This window comes from Contarinia nasturtii, unplaced genomic scaffold, assembly GCF_009176525.2.
Source record: "Contarinia nasturtii isolate CC-2019 unplaced genomic scaffold, AAFC_CNas_1.1 Cnas_scaffold_1037, whole genome shotgun sequence".
Classification (NCBI taxonomy): Eukaryota; Metazoa; Arthropoda; class Insecta; order Diptera; family Cecidomyiidae; genus Contarinia; species Contarinia nasturtii.
The window spans coordinates 3,618,170-3,639,569 of record NW_022198383.1 but is presented as its reverse complement, the minus strand read 5'-3'; the positions used below and the strand labels follow the sequence as shown (position 1 = coordinate 3,639,569).

At 34.5% G+C, this 21,400-nt stretch overlaps 1 protein-coding gene across 3 annotated transcripts in view; it reads right to left on the bottom strand.

Annotated features, from left to right (window-relative positions):
• Nucleotides 1-21,400, bottom strand: part of LOC116344503 (teneurin-a) — a 383,641-nt gene that overhangs the window by 287,761 nt on the left and 74,480 nt on the right. For all 3 annotated transcript variants that reach the window (XM_031773083.1, XM_031773085.1, XM_031773084.1), the window contains exon 3: nucleotides 3,461-3,800. In XM_031773083.1, the coding sequence (XP_031628943.1) occupies nucleotides 3,461-3,680 (220 nt within the window). In that variant the 5' untranslated portion in view covers nucleotides 3,681-3,800. The remainder of the gene's footprint in view (nucleotides 1-3,460; nucleotides 3,801-21,400) is intronic.

The following is a 21,400-nucleotide window of genomic DNA, read 5'->3' as shown; positions in this document are numbered from 1 at the left end:
ATATATGCATTCGGCAGTGGATTGTTTTTACCATTTTCGTACATTTTATGTATTCCACATGGAGTTGAAGAATTTTATACATCGCATACATGTGTGTGCATAAAAAACACGCATATGAGATCAAGAGAGGGAGAGAGAGAGCAAGACTTGAGAGCCGCCGCAGGTATGTACTTGTACTGTGTGTTGGAAATGTTTTGTGTTTGTTTGAGAGACTCGAATGAATGAATTAAATATGAATTTTCAGAATGAAAATTTTCCAGGTGAATAATAATTGGAGATAAACTTTTCTACCGTTTTGAACTTGCCGGGGTTTTTCAAGTTGGTCTATGAAAGAGAGGGAAATTGAGTCAGAGCCTAGGAATTTATATCTGGTTTGATTGAAATGTGTTTTATATAGAACCATCGTCTCGAAAAATGCTCATTGCATTTTTATGGGCTAATGGGAAATGCGTTAATCAAGAACCAACAACGAAATTTTCTATATATTAACACACTGGAAAATCTTTGCCCAAATGAATAATAAATGATTGAAAAACTATGGAACGGTGAAACGACGAAGCCGCTACAAACTGAAAACGTGGAAATGTTCATTCGAACAAACGCAATGTGAATGCTTTTTCATTTGTAATGCAAGCGACTGGGATAGCTCTCTTGTGAGCTAATATTTTGTGTGTACGTTTTTTTTCTCGTCTTCTCGAAAGCACATTTCTTTTCCAAGTCTTTGCTGAATTTCAACACATAGTTTAAACTTTATTAAAGTAATTCGTTTGCCAGTGCGAGCAGTGAGCACACACACAAATATATATATACTTGCAATCTCTCTGGAGATTTATTCAGTGAAATTGATTTTTTCAACCCTTTCCCAGTCTTTGGACGGATACCTGGCACCAGACGAACGTATGTGCGGTATGAGACTATACTTTTAAATAAATAATTTCAACAGGTTGTTCATGTCTTATAATTTACTATAGCTGGCACAACATTCATTATTGCATAAAATTACCGTTTCTTAAGCTTTATTAAAAAATACGAGCAAAGTTTCTTGCACAGCATTACGAATGCATAAAATCAACTCACACATTCATTGAATTGCGTCTTTACTCAACAAAAAAAAAGTCGAAAAATATACAAACCGAAAAAAACGTTCAGCGTTACAGAAGAAAAAAGGGGAATATGACTGGAAAAATGAAGAAGAGGAAGAAAAAGGGATGTGATGAACGTCAATATTCTTGAAAATTCGTTCAATTAAATTTGTCGACGGTAAGTAAGCTATTTCAAAATCGGTGAATTGGCTTAAGCCCAACCATTAACTGATCCTTTATTCTGACGCTTTTCACTCTTCTTATCTTATCTTCTTATTATAATCGGTAGTTTTCACGGTCACTGTCTATCCAGTTTACGTGAAAGTGATTTTGTTCGGTGTCGAACCATCGAAAATACATATTTTTGCATGCGTATTTTTCCCAAATCCATTCTGGTAAGGATCTCTGCATTTCAACCACAAGTACGAAATGAAGAAAAAGAGAAAAACGCACACGCCGCAAACAAGTTGGAAAAAACACTCACGTCAAACATGTAGTAAGTGGACTTAACGTAATCCGTAAAAATGTTATTCTCCGTTTGCTTGTATGTTATCTTATCGTCTATGTTGATTTTACGAAGCTACACTTCCGCCAACCGTAGACGAAAAGCTCATACGCAGTTGAATGAAGAACAAAAAAAAAACTGCAGTCAACATGTATTAAAACTTAAAGATGCTTTCTTGCGCATACACATAAAATGCTTTTATGCAAGTTTTGATTCAACGGATTTGTTATCGTTTGTTTTCGCTTGTTTATAGCTGATGCTGAATAAACTAGTTTCCTTTTCAATGAAGTGTGCTCATCAATGTTTGACGATTGGGTGTGTGTGTATTCTTCGAGTCATGTACCTTCGGTGGAAGCGCTTTATGTGATTGCGGGTTAAATAAATGTTGAATGAAATATAACATAACATTTTCTGTAAATATGACGATACGGCAACAAGACTTTTTTCCGTACAGTAAATATTACCGAATTGATAACGAGCTCAGAAATCAAGATACAACTAGCATAAAACACTATATAATTCCATATTGGCGTCAATCTTTTATACGCTTCGTACAACCTCAACACAATAAATCTTTTAACATCTCCTCAAAATGTTTCGGTAAATGTTTTTCTATTGTCGCTTCAAGCAAAACGCTTTTTACAATAGAAATAACAGTTTATTACCGTGTATCATCAAAATATACAACAAAAATATCTCAAATAAAATTATGAAGTGAAATATAAACTTTATTTACACATTTCATACACATTATTATGACTCTATTGAATTAAACATTTTTTTTTTTCAACTTCATGGCTTTGTCTATTTGAAATTAAAACTTTTTTCAGCTTTCTTTACCCATTTTTATGAATTCTCATCTAAAATGTAAATGACACAAATTATCTCAAATTTTTTTTTTATATTTTCAAAGTATTGATATCGATACAGGCGATTTTGTTATCGAAACTCAAAAAAAGGAGTAAAACTTTCTTCACATACGAACGATAAACAAAGGTGTGTTGATACTTATTATGTCTAATACTGATAATATTATGTCTGCGTCTCTGTATGCTTTTCTAATGGAATAGACATGTCTCTATTAGAGACTTTGAAGAATACCACATGACTTCAATGTATTTGGGGTTTACCTGCATACATTTCTTTGTGCAATATATGGAAAAATGTCACTTTCTGCAACATTTCAAACTTTAAATATGACCACTTATCTAAATACTTTCTCTACACCGGTTAAATAATTGTTGAAATCGCCTCAAATCTTCCATTAATATTTATAATTTATTATTTTACTTTATTCTTCTTGCAATTTTCAAAATAACCCAAACACTTTAAGTTCAGAATAAAATCATTGCCCAGCCGCATTTTGGTTCGCCAATTTCAAAAACATTTCGACTTTGGTTTTGATTTCGAATTTGGACAGAAACGTTCGACCAATTTGAATACAAGACAAGCGAATTAAATATTCATCATATGGCAATTTCATGTGTCAACCTAATTCGAATTCTATTGTTTTTCGATTGATTTATAATTTATCAGTGAATCGATCATTTAATTTTGCTCACTATGTGTGGTCAATAAATGTTTAAATTATCGAACATGTTTCGGAAAATTGAAACTACTAAAATATGTTCTTCAATATTGGCATCTCTTCTTGGTCTTTTTAGTCGACTAATAAATTGAAAACGGATCGTTTTAGTATTGGAAGTAAATCATTCAAAGCTAAACAACACTTTGAGCGCATTCATCAATAGAATTGGATAAATACGTTTCAAAATAAATTGAAATGCAGTGAAATGAATTTAAAAAAAAATATGAACGGTCGAGTTGTTTATAAAGGGAAAAAAGTAGTTGTGTAAATGAAATGTGTACTTACATTTATTGGATAACTCCTGGCTTTGGGCAATCAATTGTGCCAGCAATTGACTGTCAAATGATGGATTAATTGTACCGTGAATGCCTCGTTCATCATCGTCACTGCTGCTGTATCCATGTGCATGATGCCATTCAACTGAACGTTGTCGCCTGATATGATTTCCATTGGACGAAATCGTTCGGCCGCTCGATCGACCGATTGTTCCCGAATGGCTTGACATGATTTCCAAATTAATTGCTAGTTTTCAATGATGAAAATGGACTGTTTCATTCTCTAGTTCGGTGCATTTTGTTTATTCAATTGTTTGGACGATTCACGGTTTGATGGTCTTTTGATCTCACTGCAATGCAGAAATTGATAATAAAAAACACACAGAATTAAATGATTTTATCGAATTAGTTTTTGAACAATGGCAGAAAGAGAAAGAATGAGCGATAGGTAAGATAAATTTGATTGAAAATATTAAACGATTTAAATGGCATAAAATTCATTTTTTTTCGTTCATTTCAACTAATTTAATAATGTACTTTGCAATGACGCATTTCAATGTTCAACTGAAATGATTGACCCGAATCGTAATTTTATCATGAACATTTCCAATCATTGGAAATATAATATTCCGTATTATTATTTAAAAGCTGGCGATGAAGCAAATGCACAAATATCGTAATTGAATCAGCACATTTTATGCTGAAGGCAAATTATTATGTATCGCAAAAAATACATTCAAATGGAATATCAACATCCGCAAAAAAAAATGATCTCATATGAAATAATACTCGATAAAATCAGGCCAATGCATCGCAAAAGTTTTAATAACAGAACATATTTAATACAAAGTGGGAAAATATTATGTTTCACTTTGTTGTACATACAATTTTGATTGGAAGCCTTTTGATTAGCGTGGATAAATCAAATTAGACTGAAATTCAGCATCATCATCGACTGAATTCGTATTTATGTTTCAATCGACACACACACCCACAACCAAATTGGAAAAATAGAACAGAGTTTTGTTGAAAATCAATGATTAAACGATTCAAGTTTGAAAAATAACCCAATTCGAGATATTTGTTTGCGCAACGTGTTATTATCAGGAGCAAAATGTTGTCATTCGTTTGCGATTAATTAGCATTGGTTAAGCTGAACGATTCAATTAAAATGCATCAAAAATACGCTCGTCAAACACATTCATGATTTGAATTCACAACACTGTATGCATGAATGATTCAATAGCCGGGGGTAAAACAAGCATGGTGCTGACACAAAACCAAAACGAACATGGACGAAATTAATTGGAAAACTAGTTCATTTTAGGTTCAAATGACCTACTAACAGCTAATAATTTATGTTTTGAATGAAATAATTTTTATAGGAAAATCGTATTTGATAAGCCATCTATCACTGATATCATTTCAATGTTATGGCAAACATTTATTCTTACTTCAATCATATTTGCTATTTTTTAATTAGATTATTTGGTAATTTTCAATCATTCTGCATGTAATAGTAAACCATTTAACAAATCTAAATATACATGTGCACGGGGGTCACAAAGTCACCCCCTTCCTTAAATTTTCTTAGCTACTCCCAGTCGACACGAAAACTCTTCAGCGAGAAAAATCGTTCGATTTCTTAGAGTCTTGATTGAAAGTCTCCCCTCCCCCAAAAATCAATTTTTATGCAAGCGAAAAGAAAACTCCGTTTTTGTAAAAACAATAAAAAGTTTTTCGATTTGTTGGGGTTTTTCGAAAAGTGAATGGACCCCCTTAACTTTGCCGAATATTCTCATGAATCAAAGTGATTGGTCAATAGAGTAAGCTTTTATCGAATCAGTACTCGATGTTCACCTACTGTATATTCCTTCACTAACCTTCTCCTAACATATGTTTAGATAGAATTCCGACCACTGATTCTGCAGTTTACTCACAGAAATCTGTACATCGTAAATCAATTTTCGTGCCAAAATAGAAAGCTATCTCAAAGTGTATTTTGGATAAGGATTGATATTATCGAAGCAATATTGGATCCATATGTTCAATTAATGGATGTGGCAAATGATTATTGTGTATTCCTGTCCATTATTGTCGATGTTGTTGAAACCAATGAAAATCGTCAACTGGTGCGTGTACTGCTCTGCACACATGAATTCGAAGCTATCGGTTCGATTTGCGTTTAGAGTAGAAATTCATAGTTGATGAAGTCTCGTCATTTCAGATCCACTTCAAATCATGCCGAACAATTCCAAAATTGTTACGCGCGTTAGACACGCAAATGTCGTTTGACAAACATTAAATCTGTCACCAATGCCATTGTCTGTGTTTTTCTTTCCTCCGTACCAAATGCCCATCACAGTTCAAATAAATCAAGCATGTGATTTCGCAGCTGACAAATCTATTGCAAACTCAATCGTACTTTGATAGGAAAACATGTCAAATTCAATTTATTCTGTGGGCTTTCCGATTAGAATGGACATAATTTTGTGTGATATTTTTGCTGCAAAACTTTAACAAATAAAAAAAATGATGTAAAAGCTAAAAAGTGGTCTTTTTATGCCGATAAATTTTGTTTGTAGAATGGGTTAGGCGCGTCAATAAAACTATTGCGCGTACTTGTGAGATTAAATAAAGATTGCTGTATCGTTGTGATAAGTTGACGCATTCAATATAAATGATGAAATATCTGGATGACTATGCCAATTGTACTACGTGACAATCGCGAAAATGTTGTAAAGCAAACAATGCGAGTTTGTCGAGCGAAATGCGTCTCCATATCGTCTTGATTGAATCGAAGAAAGGAAACTACAAAGAAACGACTTAAATATGAAAAAAAAAAAGAAATCCGCTTCGAAACAAACATTAAACATATGTAGTGAAATAGTGGTACGACAATAACGATGTCAACATCGAGAGCAAGACCCATATTTTCCCTAGCGCTGTAAGTGTATTTATGTATGCGTGTGCGTATCACACACGATACCGAGAGCTGAACGTTGTTTGTGCATTGTTGTGAAGTTGCTTTTGCCATCGTTCTCATCGTTCACAGCGCACATAGAGAATAATATCAATTTACATAATATTGTTAAATGTGGATACGTGAATCTCATCTCAATGAGCGAGAAAAAGAGAGTGAGAGGGATAGAGAGAGACAGGGAGAAAGAGTTTTTGAACGAATTATTCGCACATTATATGTCATGATCCATTTATATAGTGCACATCCATATTTGTGATGAGCGAGCGAACGAACGAACGAACTACATACAGCGCTCGTTTAGTGTCAAACAACGAATGGGTTTACGTTTTCTCTATAACGTATACACGCTCACACAAAATGTTATGTGTTTAAATCGGTTTTTTATGCGTTTTTTGCTTTGTTTGATAATGTTGATGTGGATCTTTTCATGCGATAACGCTCAATAACAAATTCAAAGTTCTTCTTTGCCGTCAGTGGCAACAATGTCGATGGCAAAAGAGTACCGTCGACAACAATCGACACTGTGTTTGCGTGACGGTGACGGTGATGCTATTACCAGTCGCTTTTCAAGCATTCAATTTATAAATATTGCTACAGTATTTTTCTTTCTCTTTCCCTTACTCTTTCTTTCTTCGTGTCTCTTGCTATTCGTGGGTCTTCTCATCCTTTCACATCATTATTTTGTATGCGACACAAAACAGTGTTTGTTTACATTTGCCTTCGCTTTGTCTTTTCGCTTTGTTCGCGATTCCATCCTTCTCTCTCTTGCCTCCACCATTTTGCTCTCTCTCTCTCTCTCTCTCTCTCTCTCTCTCGAGCTAACTCGAACAGCAAATAGACTTTTACATTACGACCAGAAATAATAAAACGAAAAAAGGGGATTTTGGGCGCTGTTTTTAAATTCCATTCAAGTTTTTAAACAAACGATTACCATTTTCAGTTTCGCCAATGAAAGCTGTTGTTTAAATACCATTGTTAAATGCATCCAAAAGCTGATTATTTCGATTTTCTTTGAATCGTGCATGTCATTTTCATTTGCTGGATATGATAATTGTTCTTCAATTTGTCTGGCACATTTCTTTTGTTCGTCAACATCATTATCGTAATCAATAAAATGACCAGCATACCGATGGAGCACTGACATCGAACGAAAAAAAAATCCACCAGCAATTAAATAAAACGCAATGAATTTTTGCCACCCGTTTTTTTGCTCGGGCACTAATGAGAATGGTGTGTTATCGAATCCATGTCCATGCATTGGCGCATATATACAACCATTTCTAAACGGTTCAAGAGAGATATACGTGATTAATGATTCAAATCAAAACGAGTAAAAAATAGATTTTGCATTTTTTTGCTGCTCAACATGTATACAGTTTTTTTTAAATGGTGTTTTCAGTCGTCCGTGGCCATAGGGGCGGCTAATCTTCGAACATTTTCGCTCAACTGACACCCAGATCCGATTTCGTGACACACACACACAAAAATACACACAATATAACATGAGCGCACACAAAATGCCATCGAGCTATGAGAAAAATTGATAACTATTGTGCACTTTGCTCTTCATGATGCATTGTGACAGACCAAACACCATGCAGCCTGCATCATGTGTGAGGGTGTGTGTATATGTTTATAATATGAATGTGTTTATTTTCAGTATCATGTTTCATAGGATTTTTGCAATGTCATCCACAGATTGTTAAGTAAAAATGGTTTATCTCTGATTCTTATGCCCTTGCCTTCCACCATACATGATACACATAAATTGCAATCGCTTAGTTTTTCCATTCGCAAGTGAAAAATTGTCACATGTCATTTTTCATACAAAGAATCATTTGCACGTTGAATGGTTACGACGACGCCAACAAAGAATGGAGAAGAGATGTGAAAAGAAGCACAATGAATGATTGCAGCTATTGTGCACATTTGATATTGTTGAATTCTCTATTTTTTGTCGCTTCTACAATTACACCTCAATTGTAACGTTGATAGATCTTTTGGGGTAAATGATGGAGACAGATTTTGATATATTCGACCAAGTGGGTGTCAGTTTATGTCTTAAAAACAAATGATAACAAAAAAAAATGAAAATAATCAGGAAAGAACCGAAAACATGTTATAAACACCAAAAAATTCAAAAAAAAAAATCGAGAAATTGAAAATTTCATATGTTTCTATTGAATAAAAGTTAAATTGTCTTTCATCATTTTCTCCAGCTGCCTAAGTACGACTGAACGGGTTTTCCCCAGTGTAAGACACGTTCACTGGAGCAATATGCAGAACAAAATTATTATCTCCGCCTTAACAACTTCACTCATGGTTCCCCTTCTAAGCCGAGACATTTTATGAACCTCTGCACTTGACGCAAATGGGGTGGTTTTCATGATGAAACTCTCCTTGATGAATGAACGCGCACTCTGTGAGCATTTTCCGGAATTAATAACTTAACGTTTATCATCTGTTTCATTGGTCGCAACCAAAAACGTGCATTTAGCAGAGACACATTTCCCACAAGCGAAGCTTTCGTTAGATTGTGTGTTGGCATTGGCACCGTTGTGTCTTTCGATTCTTATCAATTGTATGACCATTCATTAAACGTGAATCAGTTTTTGCTAACAAGAAAAGAAGAAAAAGTTTTTCGCTCATATCCATGAGGCCGACAATAATGAGAGCTCATTATTTTGAATATGTTTTACTTATCGCACACAGTCGTACCATATTAAATTGAATAGAAAACTGAATTTAGCTCATTTCTTTGATTCGTATTCCAATTTGGTTCCAAAGACATTATTAAAGACGAACATTTTTACTCAAGTTTTTCCACATTTTAACGAAACGAAAACGAATTGCAACAAATAAGCCAAGAAAACGTAAACGAAGAAAGTGGAAAAAATTACATCAATTCATGTTCATCTGTTAGCATGTACATATTTTCAAATCAAAAGCGAACAAAAAATGCTCAAATTGACCATAAGCTGTTTTTCGATGTCGGTTGAAAGAGAACGTTCGCATAATTTTTCCTTTTTAATGAGCTGTCCAAGAGTTGAATGGATTTTGAAATATATACAAGTGACTATTCACCAAATGCATTTCGAGCAATTTTTTTCTTCTTTTTGCTATTGATGTAGGATCGCAGATAAAAAATACTTAGTTCATTTCAACTATAAATGCCACAATTTATTTACTTTTTCCATTTTGCCGGACATTTATCACAATTTTCCAACACAGACACAGAGAGAGAGACACTAACAATATTTTCTATTCACTTGGTCATTTCACTTGGATTCACTTTTGCAAAGCAATAATAATTTTAGTTCCCTTTTTTTCAATAAACGAATGCCACTATGCGATATGATCTGCAAGTGTCTCGCATTTCAAAAGGACCCGAATGAAGGAATAAGAAACAGACAGCATTCAGTGAGTTCTATGAATAAAAGGCCATCGAAATCGAATGGTAAAAACTGTACGACAAACTCTATTTGCGGTCGTTTCCACTCGTTTTCATTAATATGAATAATCGTCTAAAAATAATAACAAAGCTCATTCATCCATGCATGCTTGCGAGTGAGTTGTGAATTGCAAGCGCAGAAAGTATATTTTTATCCCGTACCACATAAATCTCGAAAACATTCAACAACGATGAATGTACACCATTCACACATTTATATGAGATATTTGGAAAAACGAAAAACCGTTTGATATAAATATATGTCGTGTGTCTCGTTGTATGAGTGCTTTGGATTTCCCTCCATCAACCGTGGGTCTGATTTATCCGTGTTCTGTGGTGTTACAAATGAATAGTGAATGTATGTTGACCACTCGAACATATGGACCATTAATATTTTGGCCGTTCGATGGTCGTCTCTCTCTCTCTTCTCTTCTCCCAACCACCGCCACACCAACGATATTCGAGCCAAGATAAAACTTTATTCATTTATATATATTTTTCTTGTATATTTTCATTTCAAATGCCAACGGAAAATTTTGTTGGACTATCTCATTTTTATTGTTTATTTTTTCAGTTTTATTTTTTCATGCCACTTGCCAGCAGTTATTTATGAACGAACATTATTATTATTACTATTGTTATCGTTATGAAATTTGTGCGAAAAACTTTTTTCATTGTCTCGGATATGGTAGTGTTGGATGTATCGCATGGCAAATATATGTAAATAGAAGCGTGTTCAAATTAATCGACGAAAAGTGATACGATGTTGAACCCGATGTGTAATGTTCACAACATTAAATATTTCATTTTTATTTCAGGGTTAATGGTCGATAACAAGGGATTTTCATACAAAGAATCGGTATAGTTTTCCAATTTTTCTTTGGCGTCTTTTGTGTGTTGGGCGTCAAGGCAGTTCGCGAGATGATGATGATAATATGATTGAATAGAGTAGGCAATTCATCAACACCGAGATATGCTGTCTTTCTTTTGTTGTTGCCGCGTTCATTCTTCCGGCTTATTATTTCGTGCAATTACTTTGGAATGGAATTTTTTCGATGCGAACAAAACAGACGAGGCTTTCGGTACACATGTGGACCCATTATGACATGTATATATATACATATATGTAAAGTTTACGGTATCTCATCATCCTTTCACTTGTTTCCTTTCAAAGATGAATTATTACACCCCCGCAAAATCAGTCTAGTATTTTCTCATCTTCGATATTTTCGAATGGATCCGATTTTCGATGTGAATTTATTTACATAGAAAAGTCTTCTCCGAAGATGTTTGCAACCAATTTCTAACATTTCCGGTGCATTACACGCGTTTTATATCCATTAAAATTTTACCCAGAAAATCTTAGTAATATTCAATTACTCGTGTTACTCGGAAGATGAGTTTGGTTTGCCGTATTTTTTGTTTTCGTTTGTTCGATGCCATTATTGATTGTTTGCCATTTCCTTGGTTTGGCCAATATTTCGGCCAGTATATTTTGTCTATTGTTATGAAAAGATATGAATCAGAGAGTATATTTTCATGCTGTTGAATTTGGAGCATTCGAAACGACCACAAAAATGGAAAGTTTTAAATGGAACATGTCTCTCGCTCTCCCTCTCGCACACTCTATTGTTGAAGATTTTGCAACATTATTGCCACACATAAACGGTTGTCGGTACATTTGCAAAGTGTTCAATGCTATTCAATGCGTACATTGTATAAAATCTATTTGGTTCATTGATGCACTTTTGAATTTATAACATTTGAGAGTTTGAATAAGCACGTACCGAATATAAATCCTACAATACAAAATAAAATAGTCAAAATTGTGCAACATTTGCATTGTTGACGAGACACAAACGGGGTTTTTTGAGTTCATTCATCGATTTTTGTTGTGGCACGTGTTTCAACATTGTATTTGTATTCGAAAAATGCACAACTTTAAATTAGTTTTTTGGAATTTCTTTTGCCAATATTCAAAATGTACCGACTGGGGTTTGAAAATGGAAATTACAGAGAGGGATGAGTGATGTGGAAAAAGTTGACACGAGACATGTCGTTGCAACTTGTTTTAATCGAAGTTGATGTTGATGATTGAGAGAGTGAGAGATTGAGATTACTTTCAAATTCGGTTAGAATTAAATTAAAACAATTGACGAAAATTGTGTCAAACTTTAAGTTTTGACATTCACAATGGATTTCCATTTGAACTTAACGAAAACAAATTTCTCGAAATTAGATGGCAGGCATCGAAATGATAACGAACATCAAAATGAAAGTAAACATGAATGAGGTTATGTTGTTATTCGCTGTTGCCGATTCAATTTTCTATAGAATTTGATTTGTCGAAAATTCATCAAGTTTTTGCTGTGTAATTCATTTATTTTATTGCCGGTGCTATTGTTCAATGCTTTAGAGACTATGGTGTAGAATGTCGTAAACCCCAAAAGTCGATATATTCTTGCCATTGAATATGGATTTTATGGTGACGCCAAAAAACGTAATCATCATTCAATTCTTATCGCATTTTCACTTGAGAGCAACCGCGCACGTTGACTTGAATATAACATCCGTTTTTCGGTATCTGTATAAACACACGCGCGCTCCTTTATTCACTTCCTCCGAGGAGCTGGAGTGATAGATATAGAATGGAAGCGAAAAAGCGAAATAGGCCGTGGAATGAATTTAATTAGTGTAAGAACGTTCGATGTACGATGAACATTTTATGTGATGCTCGCTCTTTGTTCACTTTTCTCAATTCATGGCGAAGGGTAGATGTCGCGTGTTGCTATTTTTACGTCTATTCAAACAATTTATTCGGCATGATTTTACCAAAGGTAGAAAAAAGAAATTATTAAATGAGACTGCTTCTGAGCCTATGTCTTATCGCATTCTCTGACAAATTAATTAATTACTCAAATTTGTGTTGACATTGTTGTGAGTTTGTCAATCTGCCACAGAATGGATCAATGTTTGTAATAATTGCCGTTTTTTGATGTGATTTTTCGTGTTCGCCCTTCTCATGGGAAAATCGGAAAATCACATTGAGCTCCCCATACCGATTTTTTTTTTGCATGAAATAATTTCGCTTTTCAATTTATTGCGTTTTGTGTGCGTCATTGAAAACAATCTTTTACCATGTAATAATTTAATTCGGTTACGAAATTATGTCTTCGTGCGCTTTTTGAAACCTTATATTCATTTTATTCTTATTTCTATGGGCCTTGAACATTCTAAATAGATACAATATTTAGCTTTTTGAAAAGCATATTTTTTTGAGAGTGATTTTGTCTGTGCCAGATTTTATTTTTTTTCTTTAAAAAACGGCTGACAAAGAACCACGAAAAAAATAATCTTCCTTAATAGCGCCGAACAAAAGGAACGCATGATAATATGGATGAAAAATGCCACGTTTCCACGCCAACGTATATTGTTCGAGCACATTTTTTTGGAACAACTGCGAAACCTCAAATGTACTGAAATGAATAACATTAAGAACGTATATATCAAATGCAGTCATAAGTATACATGACTCTTCTTTTGTGCAAAGTTTTTTTTTCTGCTCAAAGATAATTAAAAATGAAAAAATACTAATTACATCTTAAACTTGAACGCACGGAATTTATAAATTTTATCCAGAGGCTTAGTCGCTTTTCTTTGATTTGACTCATCTCTCTGTCTCTAGGTGTTTCCCTCTTCAGACAATGTTTTGCTTTGTTTACTTTTCATTCTGTTCTGTGCCAACATATTAAGTCGCGCGAGACATGCATTTTTTTTTTTTTTGCTGAAAAATAAATCATCATAATGAGCTCCCTGGACGCAAGTTGGCCGTGACAGTGGCGTATTTGAGTGAATGAATTGCTTTAAATTCGACTTGAGGTCATCATTTTCTGTGACAAAACCTAATCTATAATACTCTACTACCTTGCAGCCATTTCTTGAATAATGACAAAAACTGAATGCTTGATTGTTGTACAATTTTAAAATGTGTCAAACTAAGATAGAGTCTCATTGCGAAAAATAAAAAATGTTGCAAGACATAAAACCAAATTAGGATATTAATCAGTGAAACATCATAAATTATTAAAACAACAAAACTCGTGAGGCATCGTGGTAGCAAAGCAAAACAAAAAAAAAAATTCAAAATGGAATAAATTATGATGAGGAAAAATAAGCGCGACGCATAAATAAGACAAGAGAAAAAATTAAAAAAAAAATGAAACAGAATAAAGAGCGTACTGAAAAAAAAATAAGGGAACGTCACAACTGGGCTGCAAAGCTTCATAAACAGAAGTCTGTTCTCTCTTACTCTCGTCGCATTTCTGCAGTGGTAATAAGCGTGTTTCGCTTGAGAGTCAAAGTCTTGAGTTGTTGATTACACGTTTCCGCTGAATACTGCGTAAAGTGTCGTTTTTCATCAACCGACACAGTGTATACATCGCGATAGATATAAGCGGACCGACCGAAAAAGAAATTGTGCCTCAAGATCAAGCGAGCCGATTTAATGATGAAAAAACACTGAACGCTCAACTCGAGAATTATTTTCGCGTGCATTTCATTTTCTATCTTCCATTTTCATCAACTTTCAGTTTTTTTTCTTCAACTTTTTTCGTTTTGTGAAGCATTGAGTTCATAAAATATTTTCAAATGACGTTTTTTTGTTGTTCAACTAGTTCGTGAATGATAAAAACATGTTCCTTATCGACGATTACAGGGAAAATTAAAAAAAAGAACGATAAACCGTGCGCGCCCAAATAGCGCTCATCCAAACTGACGGCCGGAATGAGTGATGATGAAAAAAATTTGAGTGAAAATTTGTTGTCTATTCCATTGTGATTGCTATTAATCATTGCAATTGGTAGCGATGGCATGTTTTCTCCCTATTCAATTCAGAAGCGATTTTTGTTTGATTGGAAATAGCGTTGAATGAGCATGGCATATTTCAGTACTTCCTGGTACTGGGAACGTAACGTGACTATGCGAATAAAAAAAGGGGAATAGACAAACGATTATAATATTGCGGGCGATGGAACTACACACGCACACATATTGACCCACTGGCAATTTGAATCCATAAAAAATCATAAAACCAACCAACACTGATTATACGCGAAAAAACTGTACACGAATGAAAAAAAATCCTACAGCCGTGTTAGACAAGCTGAAAGTTTTCACAAAAAAAAAAAAAACAAGAAACAGCCTGACAACGAGTCAGTGATAATTATGTTATAATTTTTCGTTAAGGCATTTTATTTAATTTTCCCATTTCTACCGCTCATTTGGTATATTTATATGCAGCACGGCGGTGGTGATGTTGGTGTTAGCAAGAGTGCGGTTCTTGTGGCCACCATTATTACTTCAATTTATTTTCTAATGAGTATTCGCAATCCAAATCCGAATATATGTATAAAATGAAAAATACCGGCGTTTCGAACGTAAACGAGGGGGTGCAATATGGATTTTCTAATACGATTGTTTACGCAGCAACCAGTTTTTACCGATAAGCAACCATAAATGATGAGAAATAGAGCAAAAACCATCGCAATTTAATTTAAATATGCAACATTTTTGAATTACATACTCTCTCCTTCAATTCAAATTAGAATTTGTGTGTGTAATGTGGGGATTTTATGTTGGCATATATCCTCGTTTACTCCGCGTTAGCTAATTCGATTTGGATTTCTCACTCTATCTCTCACTCTTTCTGTCTCGCGCGCATTCTATATCTTTCGCTCATTTACCAGTGATGTTCCGAGCATACTTTCACTAATAAATTAGATTGTAGCATTCATGCAATCCGAACGCTCACACCGCACAAAATCTCGGTCTTTTGTTAGTTGAATCGGCTGTTTTTGCATTGATTTCGATTTTCATTAAAATTCATTCGGTGCTATTTTTTACTGTCACTGATTGTAAAAAAGTTTAGACACAAGGTGCGAACGAGGTTTTGCATTTAGAAAAAAAAGGTACGGAAGCGATTCAAATCCTTTTAATTGAGAAATGTAAATAATGAAAGTGAGTGACAGTATGGAGCCGGAAAAAAAAAACTCCAACATGTCGCATATAAGAATATGCATATGAAAGGTAAATGAATGAATGTTCCATTATGTGTTCGAATACGTGTTTGCCTAAATTCGATACGGTGACGGTATTAAATGGTTCGTTCTTCTATTGTTTACAATACCATTTTTTCTCTCAAGCCATATCATTGTTGGCAGAAGCGTAAAAAGGCCATTTCCATCATCGTTTTGTACACAAATACCCTTATTATACGACAGAAAAAAAGAAACAAAACTGAAAAGAGAGAGCGAGAGAACAATGAATGTTCATGTCAGAAAAAGCAATATTTTAATCACTCAAATTGTTGATGAGGAGCGATTTGGTTGTTGTGTTATTTTTTCTGCGCCTCATGTCGACAAAGTCGCACGTAATTTGAACGCGTCGTCTCCTACGCTCGTTTTCATAATATTTATGCCTTTTATTATGTCATATGCGCGCCCGTCTGCCTTTCAGTCCTTTCACTACTCGTAAAAAGCAAATAATCTATTGTATGCACTACATGTTGAAAATGGAAAAATTCGAAACGAATAATAGAGGAATGTGTAAACGAGACAAACATTCAATTTCGTTCACAATCGTTAGATTGGTGCGCACTTGTTCGCAATCCTCAAAATCAGACTCTTTTCCACTATTACTTTGCATCAACACTATTTTTACCAACGCCTCTCTCCCATTCATCTACGAATAGCACATAACAAATTTAAATTACAATTAAAAACGAAAAAAAAAGACCGAAAGCGGCTGAGAACTGAGTTAAAACAAATAGAAAGACATAGAATGTAATGAAAATAGCAGCAGTAAATGCATCTCGAAAGTTAAAATACTACCAAGTCTCGGCCGACCATTACTGTGTGCTACAATCCGATTCCGAGTACAACAATCTCTCGTACATTTTTATAGAATTGAATCCTTTTTTTTATTCTTTGCATACATAATCACACTTTCCACTGGATTTTAATTTGAATTTTTGTATTTTGCTTTTGTCGTGTTGATGGCGAAAAGCGTGTATTTTGTATTTTTAGTTCTCACATTCGGACACTTTTGCTCAACGCTTTCATATCAGTTTTTTCTCACTTGCATCATTTTAATCTGACTCCATTCTTGTTCGGATTTGCTTTTTCTTGTTCATTTCTCGGTCGGCCATTGTGTTTCTAGTTTACAGAACTGAAATAAACAACGAAGAAGAATAACTGCATGGAATCGGTTGATGTTTTTTTATCTCGAAAGCATCCAAACAATTCTTCGTTGATTTTGTTTTTTTTTGCGCTCTCTTGAGCAATCAAATGCATTTTTTGGGAAGAACGAATTGAAACGAGAGGAGAAGTAAATAAAATGAGGGGGGAATGAGACAGAAACAGACATCGAAGTGGTTAAAATATGGATAAAAAGTGTGAAAAAAAAGAAATTAAAAACAACTCTACGATATGTTTAGTTTCGTGTAGTTTTTTTTCTTCTCTGACAGAGCATTCATGCAATATTTTTCTCACATCGTACACGTTAAATCCTGAAAATGCAAATGACCAATTTAAATAAATAAATTAAATGAGAAGAAGATGAATAGAGAGATGGGGGACGGAGGAGAGAAAGGATAACTGGGAGAGCGAGCGAGTGTATGGAAGAAGTTTGTTGAAAAAAAGTGCTAGACCATAAAATGGAAAAAGTTTATATCGCTCGAAATTCCACGTGGAATTTATAATGTTGAGTGTTACATCAAACGGCGAAAGTAAAATTTTAATTTTTGAAATAAAAGCCCGTGTAATTGATAATCAAATCATGCCATTCCATCAAATGAATGTAAAAATTGATGGATTTTCATGTGCATTGTGCCGTTGGCCATTATCAATTTTATGCTGAAATGTGAAATGCAGCGAAAACATTTTAAGGTTGCTTTTTTGAACTTTATTTGTGGTTCAGGAAATTGTTTTTTTTTTCTTCTGACTTTAGCCGGATGTCAAATATAAATTATACCCTGGAGCTTTTAAACAAAAACGTTCCCACACACACACACATACCGTGTCTTTCAATGTATGGACCGAAGTGAATTTTAAATTGAAACGAAATGCAACGGCCATAGCGATTATATTCGTTAGTTCGTTTTTTTTGCTTTTATAGTGTGTAATGTGCTCTGAAAATGAAAATTTAATGAAATTCCTAAATATAAACGAGAGACCCGAGAGCTTATCTTAAGCGATTCTGTAGTTGAGTGTGTCAAAGTTGTATTTGCTTTCATCTGCCAACAACCGAGCTGTTATTTTTGGAACTATTTGCGCTGCGATGTCGAAATTCATGCACATGCATTCGTATGATTCAAAAAGTGGTGCTCATCAAACGGAGAAATAGACCGTGTATTTTATTTTGGATGTTGTATCCTCTGAATCCCCGCCATGGTTCAGTGCAGTCGTGTAATGAAGCACACGAGATGAAATATATACAATATTCATATCATAAATACTGAATGCTAAATACACTTGACGTTTTGTGTGGCATACACATTGAAGGCGATGAAATAGAGAAAGAAACTGGATTGGCATCTTGTTTGCATGGAATGCGTGACTGTGTGTGTATGTATGTAAGAGAGAGTGAATGCGGTATTTTGAATATTCTATTTTACAATGAAGTCAAACGAACTGTGGTTGTCTTTAATACTGGCTAATATGCTATGTAGTATCAAAACATCCCCCTCGTCATCTCCCTGTCATTCTATATGTTTATACATACATGCAAAGGACATTGAATGTGACAAATATATGGTAAGATGAGACAAGCCATTACCAGAAATGCAAACCAAAAGCAAAACACTGCATTTTCTTAACATGTAGTTTTGCATCATCATTTCGATATTATTTTTTTCTTCTCTCGCTCTCCCCTTTCCCCCTCCCAGAAAGAGAATCTCTGACATTCTATTTTCATGATATTTGCTATTTATCGTGGCAATTTGTTTGTGACAACGTAACATTCACATTTCAAAATGTATATACACACAAGTGAGAGCGTGCATCGAATGAGTTTGAAGAGCGATGTGAAAAGTAATTAAAATGTTACTCATTTTCATGTCATTCATATCATGTACACGCTTAATGAACCATAAAGAAAATGTGAATGTCAAACCATTTAATAGTTAATAAATGAAGTTCTCATTCACATTAAACTCTTGAAACTTACTACAGATGCAAAGGCAATCATTTTGAATGAAAAGAATATTTATGTATTGAATAAAATGAGATGAAAACTTTATCCGGTTGCTCGGAGAAATTTAATTTGAAATTATTAAAAGCTCCAAACGCAAAAGCAATAGATACACCATCTCAAAACGGTAGATCCTCTCAAATGGTTAAGCTCGCGAAACTGAAACTCAAACAAATTCCACTAGTTAAATGAAAAAGAAAATATAAGTAAAGTATAAAATGAAAGTAGCCCCCGCATTTTCAAATGAAATGCTCCCATTTTGAATCTTTTATTGACAAAGCTAATTCCGTGGAAATGTACAATGAAATCACAGCTAAAGGGCACACATCTACGAATTGAAAAGCAAATCACTCAACCCAATGACTTAAGAATTTAACCAGATTCGTTGCTCTGTCTCTCTTTCTCTATATCCATCCACACACTTATTTGTACCTGAATTCAATCCCAAACAGAAGCCAAACAAAATTCAAATGATTTGATGTGAGTTTTCGAAACTGGTGCTTAAACCTGGAATCAGTTATTTCGGCTCATGCATTCATTTTTGACAAATGCTTTCGCCGCTCGGTATGCAATCGCAGAAACATTGATTCAAAACATTCCTTCCAGTAGCCGAAGCATATGCACATTATTAAGTAGTAAATCGAACAACATGTTTGCATTATTCACGAAAAGTGAATTTCCACATTTTCAAAGTGAATTTGCCGTTTTGTGCGAATGAATGGATTGCCGTTTCACAGTGAATAAATAAGAGATATGCACTTTTTTTAATGAATTAAAGACCATTCGCTTTTTTCGGCTTCTAAATCGTTTGAATAATGTATGTGCTAATCTGCTAAAGTATAAGAGAATAGAATTCCGTCACAATATCGTGATCAAAAACCCAAAGCATTAGAACGGTAATTCTATGCATGTTTTGCATGTGAGTATGCAAAGGTTGTGTTTTTTTTTCACTTTGCTTGCTGTTTTCGGATTTGCATTCAATTTGTGGATTGGTTTTCTGTGACACCGATATGTGTCTGTGTGTGCTTATGCCACGGTTGTCTCGAAAAATAGTCACGTTGTAATCGTTCACTGTGCTACTTTGAACGACGAGCGCGGAATGTGTGCGTGTGAGAGAGAGAGAAAGAGAAAATGTGTTTTATTGTCACAAAATGCACATATAAATCGCAATATATCAATGCCAGAATGACGATGGCACTGCCACTCCATTCCAATCAAATGAATTTCCACCCGCAGCTAGAGTGATGCAAAAGTCGAAAGCTCTAGAGCGCGCGAACGCCAAACAGTCAATTTTTTATATTGAAATGAAATGCTGGTATAAAGCCGGCATAAAGAACGTGGTGATGGTGTTGAGCGCACCACACACACACACACTTGTCACCCAATACATTCTTGATGCATGTTTCGTGGAAACCGGTGATAGAATGTTGTTGATAAATATAACTTAACATCAGTGAGAGAGAAAAAAAAATGAAATAAAATCGGTAAAAATGTATTTTATTGGCGTGGCTCAAGAGATGGATGGCTTTCGAATGCATTGGCGATGGAAAACAAACCGAAGAGAGAGCGAAAAAAAAAAAATTCAAATGGAAGGAAAATTTATATATAGGTCAACAAATATAAACGACGTGCAAACGAAAGACACGCCATGCTAAAGTTTCAACGCCATTTTTTATCGTTTATTTTTTTATTCTCTCTTTTTCTATCTCTCTCCCTTCACGATCTCGCAATCGCTTGCTCGCTCATCGTTGTTGTTTGCAAAACAAAATTCTCAATGCAAAATAAACAAGAACCTCTAATATGAAATGGATGGATTTCCCATTTGCATTATGGCACGACATATAAGTCGCTTTTTTATTCAAAAGCTCCACCTTTATCCGTTTCAGTTTACGTGCCATTTTACTCACCCAAATATATATACCCTTTAAGACCGAAAACCATTAAAAAATATGCTTCTTGCAAACGATTTTGAATATGTGCATGTGTATATCGTCTATTAAAAACACGTCTGCATGACGACGTGTACATTTATGGTTGTACATGTCAATAAATTCATGTGACAGTCTCTCTCTCTCTACACACAACATACATAATGTGTGTTTTTGTTAGTTGGCAATATTCACTTCTAAATGCATTGAATACAGGATACACAGTCATTCGCCAGAAGATGTTGTTCAAAATATGCATCAATTGTAGCACATTTTACGAGCTTTACAAAATGGCGTTATCTCTCAATTTTCGACAGTAAAAAAACACACACAAAAACGCTA